The 21,337-nt window shown below is 37.8% G+C and overlaps 1 protein-coding gene across 2 annotated transcripts in view; it reads right to left on the bottom strand.

The window, feature by feature from the left end:
- The window catches only part of CDK19 (cyclin dependent kinase 19), a 121,711-nt gene that overhangs the window by 8,792 nt on the left and 91,582 nt on the right, over positions 1-21,337 (bottom strand). For both annotated transcript variants that reach the window (XM_040058000.2, XM_040057999.1), the window contains exons 7-11: positions 9,479-9,622; positions 9,142-9,211; positions 7,874-7,946; positions 3,959-4,056; positions 2,360-2,438 (exon numbers count right to left, since the gene is read on the bottom strand). In XM_040058000.2, coding sequence (XP_039913934.1) covers positions 2,360-2,438; positions 3,959-4,056; positions 7,874-7,946; positions 9,142-9,211; positions 9,479-9,622 — 464 coding nt within the window. The remainder of the gene's footprint in view (positions 1-2,359; positions 2,439-3,958; positions 4,057-7,873; positions 7,947-9,141; positions 9,212-9,478; positions 9,623-21,337) is intronic.

Below are 21,337 nucleotides of genomic sequence, written 5' to 3'. Positions count from 1 at the left end.
TCCATTTCACATTTAACAAACCCCTTAATGTATCCTCCTGCATGTAGTCCTCAACTGGGAATTTGAACTTCAAAAAGTTAATCAAACTAGGTTGAAAAAAAAGCTATTAAGAAGCAATTTATTTTTCATAATGGTTTGAGCTTCACTTACACAAACAAAACACCAATAACTAAGGAACTATTTGTCTTAGAATTCTGAAATTTGTGGTTTCATAGGAGTATTTGGATGCAAGTAAGGTAGTCACTATTGTGTGAGCTGAAAAAATTTTTAATGTTTAAACAAATATTGAAGGGACTCTCACAATTAAAGGCAAGAGCATGTTGTAGGTCTCAGGTTTTGTGCTTCAGAATTTGGAACAAAATTTAGTTGACTAGCCTGAGTTTGTTCTTGTGTGGAACCACTACTGCTGCTGCCTGGCTAGAGATGGGGACCTGCTGTGTCAGTCTCCAGCTGGGGCCGGGCTGCACCACCTTACTGCACAAAAATGGCTTTGCCAGCAAAAACCTCGTCCTCAGGTCAGTCTGGTTCATGGCAGTTCCTAAATGATTAAACTCATCAAAGGTCTACACTTAACAACCCACTGTCATATGTCACCTCTCAGGCACTAATTACCAAAATGAAATTTCAGTCCTACCTAGACACAAACTTAGCAGAAACTTGCCTAACAGAATTTTTCACTTTGTTTTACAAACGCTCATTTTAGTCTTGCTAACTAACAATTAACCATTTTGAAGAATGGATGCTTATGTTAAATGTTATTTAATTCAGATGCAAGTTCCAAATAAAGATAACTTCTCCAGGTTTCCAAATGATTATACAGATATTTATGTTTTTAAAAACAAACCAGTAAGAAACCAGTCTAAAAAAAAAAATTAAAACTTTCATTTACAATAACATCATAAAGCAACAAAACATGGCACACATTCAACTTTCAGAATAGCCTTTACCTCCACATTTTCTACACTGTGGGAACACATTCAGTGAGTTACATGACTTGTATTACCTAAATGGTCTAAGAAAAAGTTTAATTTGGAGTGTGCATAAATACCTGACTACCCTCAACCATCTCAAAGACTACTTATATATTGGCTGTTTTAAATATAAGCATGCAATTGTCATTATCCCTGCAACATTCCCAGGGAAAAGACAGATATTTACTTTCAAGTACACTGCCTTAAATGTAAGAAAGCCAGAGTAAATTTAATTCATAAGGTTTCTTGTTTTTTAAAGCTGTGAGAGTTGAAGCAAAACCAGTAACTAAATTACAATGGAATCAGCATCATGAATTTAATTTTATTTTTGCTCAGGGGGTTGTTTCCTCCTTTGGAAAAAACTACTTGGACACCAAAATCACGAATACTACTACTTGTTCTTGGTAAAGAAGAATCTTCAATATCAGTTCTGAAAACAAAATTTGCTCTCTGAAACATAGTTTTAAACTCAGCTAGTTTGTCATGCTACACAGAAAATTGAAAACAGGACATTCATGTAGTCAAATGGTTTCTCTGAAAGACAACAGCCCTTCCCACATAGTCCTCAGATAACTACAGTTCAAGACTGTTCTCTTCACATTTTGTTAGCTATACATCACTGTTGGTGCCTCACTGTACCCTCTTCAGTGAAAATAAGATGCTGCTTCCTACACTGTAGCACCATTGTCTGGCCTTCACAGCACTATGGGACAATCGCTGCGGTCACGCAGCAGAGCTGAGCTACACGCACCAAGCGGATCAGATTATGTTGCAAACACACCGAAATTTATTACGCACACAAACAAGTTCTCGCTCATGTCTATGGGGCTATGGAAAAGAGAATATTCAGAGCAGATTGTTGCTACCAGAACAGTTCAGAATCCTTATTACTCCTTTGTCTGAGGGTCCTTAAAACACGATCAGGAAACTGCACACAGATGGATGAAATGTTCTGATGTAGTGCCAAAAGCAGGCTGCCACTATTTATTTGAGACCCCGACAGCCATCTACATTCAAACGGCTGGATGGATGCCAGTCATACAATGAAAATGCCATTCTTTTCATGTGCTCACAATGTATTTTCATCATGTGATGCTGGAGGAGGTAGCAAGGTCTTCTTGGAAACGACAGCAGCTGAGAGCAAGCTACTGCTGACAGAACAGCCATCCAGCTCATTCTCCACAGGTCAGGGCAAACTGTGCTGGTGATACCACCTGAGACACCCCAAGGCATCTGATACTTTTCAACTGTCTGAGAAACAGTTTTAAAAGAGCTTTGCCTTGGAAACACATTTTTTGTTAACTCTTCATGTCTCATTAGTTTTCATTTGGCACCATGATGCATACTTGAAAGTAAAAAACCCCAACCAAACAAGGAGTTTATTATACCTTATCCCCTTTCTCTTCAGGTTCATCTTCATTGAGGAATTCTCTTTTTGGATATGGAATCTGACAGCCAGCAAACACACTGAAACACAGTAAACAGTAAACACTCGACAAATATGTACACATGGCGTACATTTACTTAACGCTGTTAAAAACAAGTGCATATAACACAATTTCTTTTATTTGCGAAATCCTGTTTCCACAAGTGAGTGACAGTGTGAGCACCCAAGGTAGGTGCTGACTGTAATGTCAGATCTCTGTTGGCACAAGGCTGTCATTTAGAAATCATAGCATGGTTGAACATGCCCAAATGCCAGAACGACCACTTGTTGATCCAGATGGTAAAATGAACAAACACTGTCAGAGGTTCCACAACACCCAGTTGGAACATGCATAGCTCACTAAATAAAAGGACTGATCCAAAGAGTATTAGTGTCTTATGAGCCTGCCTTGGCTTACAACAGGCTTCACTATATTTGCCAATCACAGCTGCAGAATTACTTTCACTAAGCTTCTCAGGTCCTGTTTAGGGAAAAAAAAAGATCACTTTTAAATTCATCTGACCAATGGAATTTGGAACATTCCTTAATTCTTATGGCAGAGACCTTATCATAATGTTATCCTGTAATCCATGGGGAGCTACAGTTCTCCACAGGATAGCATCAGATAAACACTAAGCAGAAAATTACTGGTAAATCTTGACCAGTATCGATTTCTTAGATTTCTGTGCCAACATTCAGAATACAATCAACATGACGTGGTTTTTAGAAGGGTGTGAACAGTTCTTAATCTTCTTGCTATGTAGTGTTTGATTTTTTCAAATAGAAAAAGAAATTTAAAAAACCAAACTAGTCTCAACTAGACTCCTTTTGCATTCCAGTGACTGTTCCCTCCTTTTGGTGTTGCCTCCTAGTTGAGGAAACAGTGAAAGCAAAGGCAGAAGTCCACCTACATCACGTTCAGACAGATCATAATGCTATGCACCACCATGCTTCTGAAAACTGGGAAGAGAAACTGAAAAAGTCTGCCAGCTGGAATTGAATATGTCATTTGAACTTTTCATGACAACAAAACATACAGAGATATTGATTCTGTACTCTCAGGCCTTCTGAACAAGGGATTTGTGGGGTTTTAGGCAGCCATTTATCTCTTCACTTTTCTCATACCCTGTGAAAGAGGGCATGGGAATGGGGTGTAGGTCAGAGAACTGTCCCACTCCTAGGGAGAGGCACAGTCAGCCAGGCAATGGAGAACAGGGCTCTGTGAGGCTGTGTAAAGCAGAAGAGAAGAGGGCAGAGATTGATTCTCTAAATGTTGCAGTAATGTCACTCTGGCTTTGGTAGTATGTTCAGAATTACAACACTACTGTGGTACCGGGTTACTTATCATGACCGCTCAGTTCTGGCAGTAGGTACCAGTAGATACCAGTAGATACAGACACTTCTGTACTACACTTGTAGTTTCTACTGAGCATAGCTGAGCTGCTACTTCTTGTGGACACATGTAGGTATCTGTGAATTTTTCAGCTGTTGTGTCATTTCAGGGACTAGCAAGTAGCAGAAAGAAGTCACCCCACGTGTGCACAGAAGAGGGAATACATACTCTGATGTAGGCAGAGGATCCTCTTGAAAGTAGGGGTCCTGCAAAGCCTGCTCTGAGGTAATTCTCTTTGTAGGGTCCATAGTAAGAAGCTTCTGAAGCTGCAAAGCAGAACAATAAAAACAACAAAAAGCTTATCAAACTATCGTTTTTCAAACTATGACTTGTATGTCTTGGATTGTGGATTGCTAAATTATTTCTGGCTTGTCTAGACAAGCCCTAGTTAGCATTGCTTGTTCAGTGAAGTTCCCAAGAACTACCCTGCACATCCATCAAAGTACTGTGGTTGTGAAGTACTTCTCATGTAATAAATAGTTAAGCGTATCAGGCAGTATTAACTACTCAGGCTGAACCACTGCATTAAGGCAATGCTAAATTCAACTATTACAGGTTCATAATTTCCAAATAACAGCTTTTCGTTGTGTTACACGTATAGCTTCGATACTGTTGAAGTATAGAAGCACTGCTGACGCAAAAAGAAAAAATGTCAGAACGGACAGAACACGACCAGGATTCTCCATATTGCTTTAGGGATGGAAACAATAAATCTTCATTTCTTGCACTGGCAACATTCCAGAATCAGAGCACACTGCTATTCATGCAGCCCCCAAACCCACTCTAATTGGTACTGAAATGAGAAGAAGCAGACCCTTCCTAGTAACCTTTCTTCCTTGCTAGGAGGAAAACAAGCACAAATTTATTAGCTAGAATGCTTTTGACTGCAGCAAGTTATAAAAGAGGATTACAATATATTAGTAGTATAAAACAGGAATTATAGGCATATCACACCATTTAAAATAGTTACTTATTTATCATATTCTGATAAACTTACAGTAGGAAATTTGGGTGCTCAAATTACATTATACAGTATCTTGCTCTCACACAATACTCTCTTAATTCAAGACAGTAGTGAAAATAAATTTCCTTCTGTAAAGGACACCTCAGCTCAAACTATCTTTCAGGTCTCCAACAAAAACTGCCTGGATATTTAACAAAATAGTGTGATTTTGACATGGGTATTTGGGGCTTTTTATTCCAATAAATTAATAACCTGATGTACAATTCTATATTCTATATATATATACTACACCAAACAGCCTCAGTAAAAGCACTCACTCTCTTCATGAAAGGAAATACAAGGAATCATCTTTGTCAATAGTTGTAGTTAACCCTACTTGATAGATAAGGTCTCAAAACTCTCTGTACTTTCGCCATTTCCTTCCCAGCTCTTTGTAATCACATACTTTATGGGGACAGACCTCAAGAGACTCACAGCAAAACAGAGCCATTTGGGCTGTCTCTCCACCCTTCAGTTCATCTGCAGCTAGCTCCTAAACGGATATCTGCTACCTGCTAGAGATACACCTCAAGATATTCCTGCATTGTATACACCCGGAGGTTTGAATGGGCACTTTGTTACTGTATTTTTGCGTGGTGAGATAACTCTTAACCATACATTTTCTGTGCATTTTAACAAACTTAACTTCTAATGATATGTTGGCTCTCTACATAGTGACCTCACACAATACAATATAGTCATCTTTACTTCAAATCACCTTTCCCTACATGAATTTTTTTTTGTCAGCTAGAGCAGCTTCTGACACCATTACAGGTTATGCAAATTTCCCAGTTCCTCCACAGTGACTTGCAGGGACAAAAATGCATATTTTGTACAAGGCCACTCCTGACCTTTGGTGCCAGATGACAGAAGAGCACAGGGCATCAGCCTCTGCCCCCTGGAGTCCTGCCCCACCTGGTTGCTGCAGCCCTACCCGAGTGAAAGCTCCGCCAGTTTTCTGCCATTCAACATGGTCGTCACAAACTGTCTCCAAACATGACCTGTATTCTTTGTCACTCATAGGTAAGGCTAATGTACAGCAGAGGACCTAAAGATGTCTTTGCCCTGTTAATGATCTGGTCATTCCCTTAGCATTCCTGCTTCACTCCCAAGGATACAATCAGCTAGCCCATTCCAAGTAATATCACACACAATATCACTCCCAGGAAGATAACCTGCCTATCAGTGATGCAACTGTGAACCAATTTCTTTGAGAAATTCTGATTATCTGTAGCTTCTGGGGGAATTAATAAAAAACATGTCTGGAGACAGTTAGTTTTCAAGGCAGCAGCTGCTAAGACAACATAGGAAGCCAATGAGACTAGATTTCATCAAAATCTTATACTTCCCATCAGGTCTCAAGCTCTCAGGCTCCACTGGCCTGGCATGACAGCTATGAATACTACGCTTGTAACTTTTCCAGGACAGCAAGAACAGATGCCTTTTCCTGAACGGAAAACATTCTGCCCTTCATGTAGACATTATCCTTCAATGTCAATCAGCAGAATGGCATAATATCATTCTCTTTGTCAAGAGTCACTTGCTATCCTGCACTGATCTACTTGATGCCATCTGTTCCTCAAGCACCGCACTTCCTGTACTCATTAGCACAGTCTCAATCAATGACTGCTACAAAGCAGATGTCTTCAGAGGTCACCCTGCAAGATAGAGGTCATCTCATAAAAATAACTACCTTGGTTACGAACAAGGAGTTTTAGGGAATCTGCTTCACAATACATGTACCTCCAATGTACAGCAATTAGATAGCAGGAAGGCAGTCCATACCCCTGGGCATTCTTACTCAGAGCTTTGGGAGACTGACCTATTTGAGATCAGCCTCTGTCTCTGTAGCTGATCATTAAACCACCCTTACTCACTCCTTGAACTGTGAGAAAATTCTAACAAACTACCTTACTTAGAGAACTAAGTCTTCCTCACAATGTTCAGAGAGAAGGGCAAAGTATAGTTAGTTTTGTTATTCTTCAGAGTTCTGGTTAGTATCTCCCCCGGGGAAAGCAGCCAACCCACCCAAGATGACTCTCAACACAGTGTACAGCCTTAGAGAATTAGTAATAGAAGCTGACAGCAAGCAGGTTTTCTGGTGGATTCCACTTTTAGTAGGAAAACATGGAAGTTCATGTGCTAACTAATGATGTCTCTTACAATTGTTGTCTTTTCAGTTACACTTACCCTCCAGGTGATTCCAATGTGTGCCCAGTAAGTTGAGTTTAAGAAATTCATTCATTTTTCTTCAAGTCTCACTCTTCTTATGGAAATTCTTCCCTTCCACCCACTTGGGACCAACCTATTCTGTTTCCACAGCTATTTGTGTCATCATCCAGCAGCAACTAATGACTCAAAGAGCAAATCTTTGCCAGGACGTAGAAAGATGACTGCTGTGCTGAATTTGTAACTGAAAACAGACCACTGAAAGTCAAGCTGCACTAAGAGCCTCATTACAGAGCTCCCTGTACACAGCATTAGCAAAGTCACTTTGAACTTCATTCCTAAATTTAGACAGCACTAAGTCATCACAGAGACATCCAGAAATGATGCTACATTACAGAGCAACCCTGTGTTGGCCTACAATGGATGACTCAACTAGGCAACCAGCAAATATATGTTTAGGGATTTTGTTTGGAATCATCCCCAGAACAGTGGTGGACTACTGTCAGAGGGAAGAAAAAGAAAACCAAATTACTACAGGAAATAAATTTCTCCTTTCCTCTTCCCTTTCTTCACAAAACTCTTTAGCTTTTGGGGGCTCTTTAGCTCTCTGAACCCACACAGAATCAAACACGTTATACTCACTCTCTTATTTGCACAGCAGACCTAAAGGTAAGGCTGCGTATACAAGTGTCTTGCAGATCTTAATTAAAGAAGACTCTCAGATCTTCAATACCAGCAGTTTAAGCAATTTGTGTATGAAGAAAACACATTTCAAAAATGGCCAGTTAGTGATAAACAGTTTTCTTTAACATAGGTGTCCATTAGAATGGGATAGGAAAACAGACACAGATACTACCCTTAGAATTGCAATTTCATTCTTGTCATCACAGCAATTTGCAAGTTGCACCTACCAAAAGAAAAACTTTGCTGTCAGGCTTGACTTTGTGTTTCTCCATGTATTTTATGAGGCTACTATTGGCATATCTGAAAAATACAGTTAAAGAAAGACATATCTGAAATAATTGTGCATTAAAAACATGGAACTCTATCACGTGACCACAGAAACATCACCCATCCCTCAGTAAGTAAACTGTAAGAAGAACAGCTATTGGAAGACATGTCAGGTGTTTATCTAGCAGTTGCACACTAAGTGTGCTCTTCACCAATAGGAGTGCTATCAACTGTATAAAGACTATCTCCATGAAACATGCAACTTTTATACTATATGGATAAGCTGTCGATAAGGACAATGAGAGAGAGACACAATTTGAAGTTTTTACTCTATTTTTCTAAAGCAACTCTGCCACAGAAAGCATTCAGCAGTTAATCACAGCTCAACATTTAAGCTATTGTTTCCAGTTAGAACTTGGCAGAGCACTTAGATTACCATTCTGTCTCCCCAACCTCCAGAAAACTGTACAGTCCTTACAGCCCCCAAGCTCAAAATTGCCCTAAGTATCTATGATCTGTGCCTTGCCTTTAATTTACAGCTCCAGAGGTTATCTATAGCCATTTTCAAAAGAAAGAAGCTTCATGCACAGATAAGCTTCATATCTTGTGTAAAGCCAGTGTAATGGATCCATGTCAGAGCTGTAAACAGAATCCAAAACTCCCTAATCCATGTCCTCTGCCTTACTTTAAGGAGTGACTCCATGTGACTCCTTACCAGCTCTGATCTACTATCACCACTTGACTAATTTAGCCAAAGCACCAAGAAGCAGTAAAAGTGGAAAATTCTCAGATCATGGACAGGCTTTTAGTCACAACCTGTTGAACTTTACTTCCAATAGAAATTTCTGCCCAATACATTGCTGTCTCCACGTATCCACTTATCAAAAATACCAGTGCTTCCCTATTCTTTCTCACTCAAAATGAACATTATCTTGAATATGTAATAGAAATGGGTAAAGGAAGCTCATTTGTCTGCGCCTGCCATAGACTAAATTACAACTTATAACAGCCCCTTCTAGAAAAAGGAGGAGGCCACTCAGTTGAAGTTCTTAACAAGCAGCTGAGGAAGAGAATACCTTTCATGTAAACCAGCTAATTCAAACAGGACAGCTGCCACAGTGTTAGAACCCAAATACTTCAAAATCCCCTCCCCAAAAAGTCAGAGCATAGTAGCTGATTTCTACCTCCACCACATTCAATGAGCTGTTGTTACATTATCATTACTTACGTTGTTCTTCTAAAATCTTTCTGAAGAGTTGGGTATTCTGGCATCTTCCTTATGTCTTCCCAGTCTTTATCTTCAGTAGTGTGGAAAAAAGAAAAAGCATTTATAATTCAGAACGTGTAGGTTAAGTAATACTCAGGAAGAAATAACTACAGGAGTTGTTTGACTTCCTGTTTGTTGGCCAGTGCTATTGTTCTTTAATTGTCAGCATTTCCAAATCCATCAAACTGACAATTTCTTTGTACCTATACAAACAACTAGTAATCTCCTTTAGGAAAAAAAAAAAAACAACAAACAACTCACTAGCGTTATGTCTGCTGCTTTAATGAAAATAAATTACCTGCAGGGAATCCCATTACACTGAAAATGCGGTCTAGCTGATCATGATGAAAAGGATTACTTGTTTTGATGTCCTCCTGGCGACAGTGAAATATAGGTTCTGAAGTCAATAGTTCGGCAAATATGCAGCCGATTGCCCAAATATCTACAAAAGAAGGGGGATAATTAATGAAAATTTACTGTACTCAATTGCTCTGTTTTTTGTTTCTGCACAATTTCTCAACATGTCTAACTACAGTAAGACAAAATACTTCACATTTAAAAACAATGCATTAATATAATACATTAAAAAGGGTAATATCTGGAGATGCTTTCTTTAAACCAATATTAGAGTCTTGAAAGCCAATTTGTACAGTGGCAGTCCAGCATTTAACATATTCACAGTTATGTCACAAAGTTACATAATATTTGCTTACAACATAGCTCAAAGGACATTCAGTTGACCAAAGATCCCTCACAAAGATACACTGAAATAATACTTCAACCACGTATTTCAGAACAATTCAAAACAGACACTTGATAACCAAATAAATACTAAGGAAAAGACTAATAGCTCATATGTTTAACCAAATGATTGCAAGCTAGTTAAAATGAGGGGAAAAAAAATCTTAATTTTATTCAAGTGTAGAAGAATGACTATCAAACTTTGAAAAAATTAAAATCCTACTTGACAACAGACTCCCACAGCAACAGTACTTTAACTGTCTCATGTGCATAAAGAAAACAACAGCATGATATTTGACAGTTGGACTTGATGAACTTAGAGACCTTTTCTACCTTAATGATTCTATACACTGAAAGGAAAAGAAAAAACCTACTTCTAGTTAATAAAATTCTCATTAACATTTTTTTTTAATTAAATATATTGTGGACCAAAACATTAATTTACAGGAGAATAATTTTTCAGATTACATGAATGTATTCTAGTTACTACTCATTACCATCCATCTTAGTGTTCTGTATGACCCAAATGGTTTAATATGCATCTTAAAATGAAAGTGTGAATTTGCCAGTGAGAAGAAGCTTCTTACCAGCCACTCCCCCCTCCCCCCCATCCCCCCCCCCCCCAAAAAAAAAAAAAAAAGGTTTTAAGGATTTGCTACACTGATAAATATATGCCAGGGATACTGGGATACAACTTTGGAAAAGTTGTTGAGATCAGATTAATAATAAGCACAGTCTGCTGAATACAAGAGTGTGGAGACTTGTGTAGTAGCTGAAGTTAAATCAGCTGACCCTAGGAAACCTTATTTTTTTCTAATTTAACAAAATAAATATAAAAAGCAATTTAACTTTAATGTATAGCTCTAAGAGATATAAAATTCTTTACCCAGAGTTTAGTTTATTGGATTCAGACTAAAGAAAACACCAAGGAAAGTCTCTTGATTGCTGCAATTAATCTGAGACTCCAAACCCCACTTGCTGTCGATGGTGGTGTTTGGCCCACGCTGACTATGAGACACAGGGTGTCCTCCAGAAAAAGCACTGTTCTCCTTATGTAGAAAACAAAGAAACAGCTACCACACTATTTGCCAAAAATGGTCAGTTCCATTTCCATCATACTACAGGTGTGGAGCTTGAGTGTTCCAATATATAATCCTTTCTTCAAACCTCCCTTACAGGAAAATCTGATAACATTTCATTCAGACTTTATTGTTTTGACAGGGTATAACTTGCTCTGTGCATTACATCACATTCTCAAGGTTTTATCTTCCTTTGATTTTCCTATTAGCCTTATCTGCATGAAAACAAGATCTTTAGCTGTTGAGATTTTATCTGCTCAAGCAACTAATGCAGCATGTTAATCACAATTGCTGCCTGGGTAGTAGGCATAAATTATCCACCCTGGAATGGAAATGACTTATTAATTGAAGAATGGAATCTTCATTTAACAGTATCTACTCACTCATTTTCATAACAGATAGCAAATCCTTTTGGAGATGGCTTATCTAGAGGCCAAAAGAATTGCAGCTCTCTTAGTTTTCATGGCTTTCTACAATGCTCACTGTCCATCATATTGTGAGGGAGAAACCGGGCCACTGCTCATCATTCCATTCATTACTGCTCTATCCAGGCTCACCTTTTCCTTTTAATGAAAAAAAAACCAACCAACAAACCAATCACCAAAAAAACAAAGGTAAAATCTAGTATTCTCCCTGACAGCAAAGCTTAACTGGGAAATCTTCCTGATGTGACACACCAAACTTCAAAACTGTGTTGCTTTTTTTTTTTTTATCACCTGCACTGTGTGAAAGAAGAGCCACAGCATACAGAGTGCATTTTAAATCCTTAGAGAATTCAGAAAGACAAACATTGTACCAGCTGGATGTTACATCTGTATAAACACTGGAAACTCCCAAGATGGTGTTATGATTTTCTGTGGGGTGGCATTATTGGGCAAGTCAAGCATGAGACTATTTTAACTCTATTTTAACTTTGATCAGTTGTGGTTGAACCCCAGCATATGAACTGCTAGAGAATATAACAACTGTGTTTCTTGCCATAGTCAATCCTTCATCTCCAAAGAACTAATATAAAGTAACCCAAAAGACTTGGTACAGAAAACCTGAAGCTTTAATTTATGTAAGAAAAGATTAAATTGATGAAAAAGCCCTTGAAGCCATGTAGCTCAAGCAGGTCAGGGTCTTCTCTTCATGAACCTTTTATGTAGCTTGATCTTGAACACATCCTTGGCATATATTGACATAATTCAGAGTTAATGATTTTCTGCCAAGATTAGCTAGTCCTTTTCTTCGTTTCTTCTAAAAAACATTCATAACTTGCAATAATAGTGTACCATGTGGCACTTTTTCTATCAGGAATGCTTCATTAAATTCTGTTAAGTTTAAACACTTCATAGATACAAGCAGTATTAATAGGTATTTATCTCCTACACTGTTCATAGTAGTCAGCCTGTGGGCCTGACATTTCTAAGTCTGAAGAGATTTTAGCCTGCTAACAACGCTGTTTCCCAAGGGAAAAGTTCTCGAGAAAGCTTCTTCTCAAAACAATCTTGGCAAACAACTATCCATTCCCAAAACAATCTTTCTCCAGGTGGTGTTTTGCTGTTTCTCTAGTTTAGCCAAAGGGATTAGAGAGGTGTCGTTCCTATTCACCAATCATGTTAAGTCTGTATCGGAACACCTTATAAAAGGTGGTAAGAATTAGACAACAAAGCCTTCTTCTTCAACCAAATATAAATTTTAACTTTAATTTCTAACTCTGGGAAAAAAAGTCCTTGTCTAGTGCTATTTAAGGTTATCCATTTATGATCCTTAAAAATTAATGATTATTACATCTATTTCAAATATATTCCAAGTAACACATACTACTCCTCAGCAGTGGGCACTGACAGAGCAGAGCTTAAAACACACAAGTAGTATTTTTCAAGTACAGTGTATTATTATTCTAATGCACATCATCTGCCTCTAGCAATAAAGGAGCTTCTTATAATGTTATACTAAAAATTCATTATAAACAGAACTTTTTTAAAAAGCAAGCACCATAATAAGTGGCAAAAATTATCCAACAAGTAATTCTCTCCTCTCCCCTCTACTAATGACCAAGACAGTGAGTGGCCTCACCCCTTCTGAGCCAAAGCTAAAACTACTGAAGGTATCCATTTGTTATGTCCCAGACCCACTGAAAACTGGGACACAAAGGTTCCTACAGAGTTGCACTGGGTACTAAATGTTTTCCCATCTGATATCTTGGAAGGATGCTAGTAAATTTACCAGAGTAACACAACTATTCCTGTAAAGATCGTTCTGTTTCTTACAGTCTCTTCTACTGCCATTAGGCTTCAGGACTCATCTGTAGTAAAAGGTTTTTACTGTCTGTGGGGCTGTGTTCTGTTGATGTTCTCCTCTGCCCCCGAGACTTACAGATTCCTCACTTTCCCCAAGTTTACTCCAGACTCCAGTGCAAGCCAGTTTTGCTCCTTGGCTCTGGAGAGAGGGGTGGGAATGACTCAACAACGCAACTTCCTCAGCTTCCATTCAAACCTGTTCTCCACTGAAATATCCTTCCACTACAACAATACTACTCAAGTACTACATAATTTTATGAAAAGAAAAAATCTCCAGCCTCTTATGGATGGACACTTGTGGTTGGTAAACAGACTTCCCATACAAATGCCTGTGTGCACAGATTATTAAAACATTTGTATGGCTGTCTATGTCCCAGTTTTAAAAAGTGGGGCTCTAGTAGCTTTATAGGTCAGCTGAGAAAATCCTGCATGTCCCGCTCTGCTTTAGCACTGTAGCCAAGAAGCGAGAACAAAGGGATGCTGTTTCAGTGATAGGGCTGATTAAGCAGACAAATGCTCATGTATTCTTTCATTTCTATGGCACAATAGTCTCATTTCTGTATTTGTTCCAGTATCTCAGAAACATTCTTTAAGAATAGTATGACCACTTAAGACAATAAGACAATTTATTAAGCAATAGCCTCAACTCATAAAATGAAACATCTTTTCCCATGCATATCAACCAAAATTTTCACTGAACACAGGACAGAATCCAAGTTTAAATACATCTTGATTCTTAACTATATCCAAGAAAAGAAATAAATAAACTATCTCTTAGTCTCATACAATTCCTTAAGAGAATAAAATCCATAAGAAAATAAAATTCTCTTAAAGAAAGCAAGTAAAAACTTGGAAAACATCATTTAGGTGCAATCAATCTGAGGAATTCATCATTAGTGAGGTTTAGCATAATAGCATCAGTACTTAACCAAAGTGCTTTTTTCCTGTTGTTTTGAACACAAAGTCTACAATCTTGGACACATGTGGATGCTGGTAAAGGCAGTGAAGAGCAGAAGGACAAACAGCAGAATACAGCTTCCCTGCACCTGCCAAGAGCTAATGCAACAACCAGGGTACCCAAGAAATACATAGCAAGGCCTTAGCCCAAACAGGGCTCTTCAGGCCACTTTAAGAGCTACAGCACTTACTTAAGATCCTCCAAAACCTTCCAGTCAAGGCAAGGACATCAACAGACTGGAAACCTAAAATGGGGCTGTACAGGCAAATGTGTCTAATTTTTGCAAATAGCCATTAATTGGTCAAATGAAAAGATATAACATCTATTAAAAAAATATTCCATCTCATGCTGAGCACAACAGCACATTCTAGACTTACCTGGAATCTTTATATACAAGAGTCTAGAAGCACAGAGATAGAATAGAAAAAGAGTATTATTTTTATGCTGGTTTTAGCATTAGAAATTAGATTTAAAAAATAATATAACCTTAAACAGGGATTTCTTTGGTCTGGTAAGGTGAACAGAACATGCCTGTTACATATGTTCTGTTACCATACATGCACACAAGGGAAAGACCTTGCCATTCATACATTAAGGTCCCAATTTTTATGTGCTTCATTTAAACTTTAATCAGCAAAACAGAAGGTTGAGGAAGTGGTTACAGCCTTTTAAATTTGATACCTTCTGTGAAGAACTGAAAATGTGGTCAAACATTTACATGACAGGCTTTTCAAGCGGAAGCAAAAAATGGTGTCAGTGGGCTAAGGGTCAGAAATTTGCTTTCACTCTTTGATGTTAGGCAGTGTTGAACCAATTTTTAACAAACAGCATCTCTTCTTGACTGAAGAATAACTTGCACTTGTAAAGCCATAAAGTTGACTGTGCTGCAGACAGAAACAACACCTCCCACTAACCTGAGGGATGTTTACAGCCAGCCAACCATATATCTAAGAACAATGTTTTATTTCCAAAGTGCATCATCTTCTGTGCCATGATGTAATGTCAAGGTAATTCAAAACTTTTAACTGCAAAACTATAATAACTCGAATTAATAATGAAATCCACCATCCTTTTCTTTTTACCTCTATGCCTTCATCCTAGCATTATAAACTAAGCTGCCATCTTCTCATGTTTGCACTAACAATTTAATTAATTTCAATAGATACAACCTTAAACATTTTAAAGCATCTTAACTGAAATTCTGAGTTCACTTAAATCAATTGTCATTTTCTGCAGTGCTTTAATAGGCCAGGCTTTCATCATTCTCTGTTAACAGAGGTATTCAAGGTTGTCAAAATATTTTCTTTTCCCACTGAAATTTCTACTCTGCAGTGTGTCATTAAATGAAGATCCTGGATTATATGATTTCAGACTTCTGCTATGCATTAGATACATTATCTAGCTTGCAAGATTAGACTAAAATTACTGTGATAAGCTTGACAACACAGGTACAATAGATTTAATACAGGGAGTGGCAACAAATCCAGAGGCCCTAAGTAGTCCTTTCATGCAGCAAAAATATGATTTCAAACAGCAAAATCCTGTAAAAGAACTTAATCCTTAGTTTATGGAACTTCACATCCAAGAATTTGGAAATTCCAGGTTTATGGTTCCATATGAAACCTTCTATTTAAAATGTGCAGCTTCCTGAAGACAGGAATTATCAACACTGAAATCTTACCAACAATTTTAACTCCAGAGCACAAGAATTTTACTTTTGCCAGGATCGGTACCTTGAGAACTAAACCTTCACCAATGTCATATTGCTTTTGCAAGGACTTTCAGTGGCTGTCTTCTAAAGACTCCTTCTCCCCCCACCTCCTCCCCCCCAATTCCTATATACCACATCTTCATCAACAATTCTTAAACTCCTCTCTTGTGTCTCCAGAACTACTGCATAAACCAGATTATCTATTACATTAGCTAGCTGTATAGCAGCTAACTTCCTTGGGAGCACAGAGTGATGGTTGTATGAATCCAGAATAGAGTGACAATTCCATCTTCTTTCTCCTCTTCTCTCAGTTCCTCCAGAACCTGGGGTTGCTCCAGCCTCAGGTGGTGTCATTTCGGGGCAAGGAATTAAGGTCAGTGGGACAAGTGCTTAGTTCTGCCGTTGAAAGGGTGTTACAGTCTTGCTTTTTCCCTAATCCTATATCTTTAGCTGGTTGGAGATGGCAGAGGAACATTGTGACAAATCCAGCACCTCCAAGATTTAGTAAAGCACCTAGTGCTACTTTGTTTCAGCAACAGCCACGTTTCAGCTAATACCTCTGAAGGTCCAAGAGGTACCCTGTCAAGCAAGCTGTAAAGATTTGCGTGGAAACAAGGGTAAAAAGAAAAATGGCCTTTCAGTGAAAACTCTTAAAAAGTCTGAGGGAATGTAATGGGCGACAAAAGGCAGCTTTGTAGCTTCAGGGCTACTTCCCACTATCAAATGTCAAACTTCATCAAGTAAAGGAAGTGTGAAAACTAATTGCAAAGGTGACGAATCTCTCTTATTCTGCAAAGTATTAGGGAGGTCTAATACAGAAATTGTTACTATTCCCTCCTATAATGATGACAGAATCAGGAACAGGCAAGATTAGCTACTGTTTGGTAAAATAGTATTTACAAAGCTTTTCAGGAAATATGCACAGCTCTGCATTTCATGAAATCATATGGAAAAAAAAATACTGACAATAGAAAATAAGAAAGCAGTACATATTCTTTGAAAGGGAAATACACTTTTTTCCTAATTAAATGCAAAATATTTTAATAAACCAGCTTTTTTGTACACAGCAGAAGTCTGCAGGTTAACGCCATGCTAACTAAAGAGGAACAGTGAGTTTGTTATCTGTTGTGTGCTGTCACTTGGCTTGTCTTTAACTATTACAACTTTTTAATAGATCCAATATGTCAGCACCTTCAGAGCTAACATAACGTGAGCAGAAGCCCTGCTATTTAGTAGATTGAGTTATAACAAGGAACATCTGTGAAGAATACTTTCTTGGACTGTTTCAATTCACAAGCCATGACAGTCTTTTCTAGAAATTATCAAACCTTTTGATGCCTACTTTATTTCAGTCAACGGAGAGGAATACACATGAAGAAACCTCCCAGACAGTACCATTGAAGAAGCTTCTTTCTCCTTCCAAACAGATTGTTTTACTTTATAATATCTTAACATGTCTGTAACTAAGGTTTTCAGCCTTATAGCTATTTCTAGTAAGGCACTGACAATAACTCCAGTGCAATTATAAGCAACTCCATTGGAAAATACATGAAATAAGCTGGTGTGAAGAGTAATTCTGCTGTCAGTGACAGTTATTGACAAGAAGTAAACTTGTGAAGCAATCACACCTGTCCTGAAAACCAGTCATTCCACTCAATCAGTGTTGTAATGTTGAAAGTTTCAGTTGATATTGCTGAAGTAATTATGCCTGAAGATCAAACTGATGGATCAGCTAAAACAACTCCTCTGCAGCAGAAGTATGCATCTTGTTAGGATAGTAGGCACTTGGTTTAAAGCCAAAATCAACTTTTTAGGAGCCAACTATTCAGATTTGGTAGCAGAAAGTGCACATTAAAAGCTACTCGTTACTGCACAGTATAGTGAGGGTAACGTTTATGGAACCAACTTTCACAATAAAAACTCCTGTCTTACTTCCCTAAATATTCTTTATTTTAAAAAATCTAAATTTTTTTTAAAAAAAATTCATGGCATATGTTGCTCAGGAAGATTAGAGAATCAACGTGCTGCTGCAAAATTCACCTGTCTGGTAAATGGCAAAGTCAGTGAGACACTAGGGAAGAAATACCTTGCCCATATGAGGCCCCGTGGTTATTAACAGTTTGGAAGAACACAAAGCTGATACTTGGAGGGAAAAAACAGTTAGAAGGAAAAAAAGAGATGGGACTAGAAGTATGACCAGTATGGAGGATTTTTGGCCCACAAATCATTGATGACTCTTGATGTACATGGGACTAAGTGTAGACAGATTTTTGAAGGCACGTCTTGCTCAAATGTGGGTTTTTATCACAGAGCTACTGCTATAAAGGATATTCTGCCTTCTGAGTGTTTTTGTATTATTTTTCCTGCCTTAAAATAAGCCATATACAGTCAAGTCATAGTAATCATCATGAAGCAGCCAATTTGCCTAAATACTAAACAAAATGGCATAACCATCCAGTTCTTCCCTTCAAAAATGTTGCAAGGGGACAAAACCATGAGAATACAAAAAGTATTGGGTAACCACATGTGGAAGTTTACAGGTTAATTTACCAAGCAATCCAAACCAGGACAATTAGCAGATTGTAGCTGTGTTGAAGATTTAGTGGTTCGGTTTTCCTTTTCTTTCCCTTTTTGTTTTTAATGTCCAGAATATATAAATTTGTCAAAATAATTGCGGATGCTAAGTGACATCCCAGTTTTTCAGACAAATAATCAATTCATTGAGTTAATAAAAAGAATTTACAGCATACTTGTACTGGAGTTCCCTATTATCCTTAACTGACTTTATCTTCAGGACAATACCAATAAGTAGTGTCCTCATTTTATAGATAATGAAACAACACTTGGGATGGAATAAATTAAATATGTCCAACTACATACAACCCTTGGCATTGAATCTGTATTTAAAAGCCAAGCCTTTTGAAACCCAGCTTTCTGTCCTAAGAAATGCAACCTAATCTGTCCGACACTACAGTACTTCCATTGGTTTTACACCAGCAGAGACAGGTCAGACCCACGGAACTGTTCTCATTCTTTTGACTATTAAACTACTACACACCTTTCAAACTCTTCAGAGTTGACAATGGCCACCAGCTAATTTCCAGACTTAATATATTTGACAAGCAAGAGTAACAGAGGTGTTAGAAGAAGGCAGGAACTAGATCACAAAAAAGTTAAAGTGTGCAACAATCATGCAGACGATATTCCTTGAGCTGCTGTCAGCATCTCAAGCTTCCCAAAATACTAATGCAGGTTTAAAATGTTCTAATTAGGTGATCCAATAATCCTTTATATAACTTTACATTTCTTAGATTATTGTAGTAGAAAATGCTTTTTAGTTTTTAATAAAATAAGAAGTTTGTATAGTATTTTAGATGTATTTTAGATGTATTTTGCTATTTTAGAGAGCAAGAGGAAAAAACAATAGTAAATCATCCAGTACCTGCAATAACTAGATAAAAGAGCAACAATTAATCCTTGGGACTAAAATATTTTGCCTCTCAGAAAAATGCATAAGAACAACTTTGATAATCAAAATTAAGAGAGCTTATCACATGCCAAAACAAATTTATTACAAAATATCATCTGAATCCTATTGCTCCTCATGTGGTATAACATTTTCCAGGGGGTGAACAAGGCTCCCTTCTTGGTGCAGCCTGAGCTTTTCTTTTCAGCCCGCATAAATGAGTATTTTCCAAACCTCACTAATTTAATTTATTTTTCTATTTTTTTCCACAACCCTCTCCTCAAATCACAACCTTTTACAAACAAGAATGTGGATTCCTATGCAACAATCAACTGCTGACTGACTATGGATTTGTTCTTCTTATTTATTTCTCATGTATGCTTAAAAGCAGTCCCCCTGCTCCTCTGGCTCCCCAGATGACAGGTGGGAACCTTCCCTGTACATTTTTCCTGAAGAGTTTTAAATCTTCTGGCTGATCCCACCTGTAATTTCTGGTTTACTGGATTCTTCAGATAGGTCTTATTTCTTTTCCTCCCAGAACATGAGACCAAAAGAGCTTCAGGCATCAGTCCAAGATTTCCAGAGGCCCCACAGCCTGGCCAGCATGCCAACAATCTGTGCACGCACAGTAGGGACATCTGATGTACTCAGAATGTGTGGGACTCACTGCATAGGAAATATGGAACACATATGCACATATTTCCATCCTAAATCCTACATAATACACCCCAGATATTTCCCTCTCTTTTATTCCTGCATGAGGTCAAATGGAGTTGTTGAAACTCTGACTGATCCCAGCATTTGTTATAAATTCATTCCCTCTGATACACCGAGTATTTGCCTGTGACATTTGCTTTCAAAGGCATTTTGACATCTGCTTGTACCTTTCACGCATTTCCAGCTTCCATAACCGCGTGGTAGTCTGGAAATAGAATGAGGTGACAGTGCACTACCCAGGCTTTGAGTTACAGTTTCTCTATACCTAAGAATCATTTGGGCTAGTAAATACATGGCCATTTCTGACATTTCTGCTGACCTATAATTTAGACAAGTGCAAAAAGGTACTTAAGAAATGGAGATTTCTCAGGTTTCCAGATTTATTATTTCACTATATACAAGCCCATCTTTTTTTGGTTCAGGACAGTGTTTCAGCCTTGCTTAATGGGTGGTTGAATGATCACTTTAAAGAATTCTTTTGTCAACAAAATCCAAAACATCTAAAATACTGTAAGTCATCTGATGCCACTTGTCAAACATGCTATTGCTGTAATTAAGGCAAATGGCAAAGAGAGGTTAGATAACAAGCTTGTTTGATAGCACTGATAACTATACAAGCTGCAGCTTGATAAAAACAAGTCATAATTACGTTATTACCTTGATATGCTACAAGATGCCCCAGAATGAATCATATTGGAGACTGCCACATGCTTTCTTAAGCGCCTTTGATGAAAGAGTTCTTACTATTTGCTTTACCTACTAAAACATTCTTTTCTAATCTGATGTTCCCAGAGTGAAAAAAATCACTCTGATTAATGTCTCCTTTCAAGCTCAAAGTCAGCTTAACTTTTCCCTCATTTTACCACAATCATTTCCTTTAGTTTCCTTAAAATTAAACTGCAGAAGTCTTTGCCCATACATGAAAGGACTCTGTACTTTGCTACTAACTTCAACCTTATTTCTGAAGTATTTTGAGCATAAAGGCATTTTCTGTTGTGCTACACTTTCTAGTTGTTCAGTAATTTTAATAAAGTTTCCACGATCGCAAGCAATTTACATTTTTGCAGCTACTTGGTTTCATCTAAGTTTGTTCAATTTACTTTTATTTGTAGGTTTTATGTCTTTGCTAAAGTATTAAGACCTGATGAACACAGAAGAACATATTCTATTTTTGAATTTTGATGCTGAAAATGCAGAAAA

Source organism: Hirundo rustica, chromosome 3 (genome assembly GCF_015227805.2).
Source record: "Hirundo rustica isolate bHirRus1 chromosome 3, bHirRus1.pri.v3, whole genome shotgun sequence".
NCBI classification, from domain to species: domain Eukaryota; kingdom Metazoa; phylum Chordata; class Aves; order Passeriformes; family Hirundinidae; genus Hirundo; species Hirundo rustica.
Note: the sequence above shows the minus strand (reverse complement) of the source record. Positions and strands in the feature narration are given on the sequence as shown.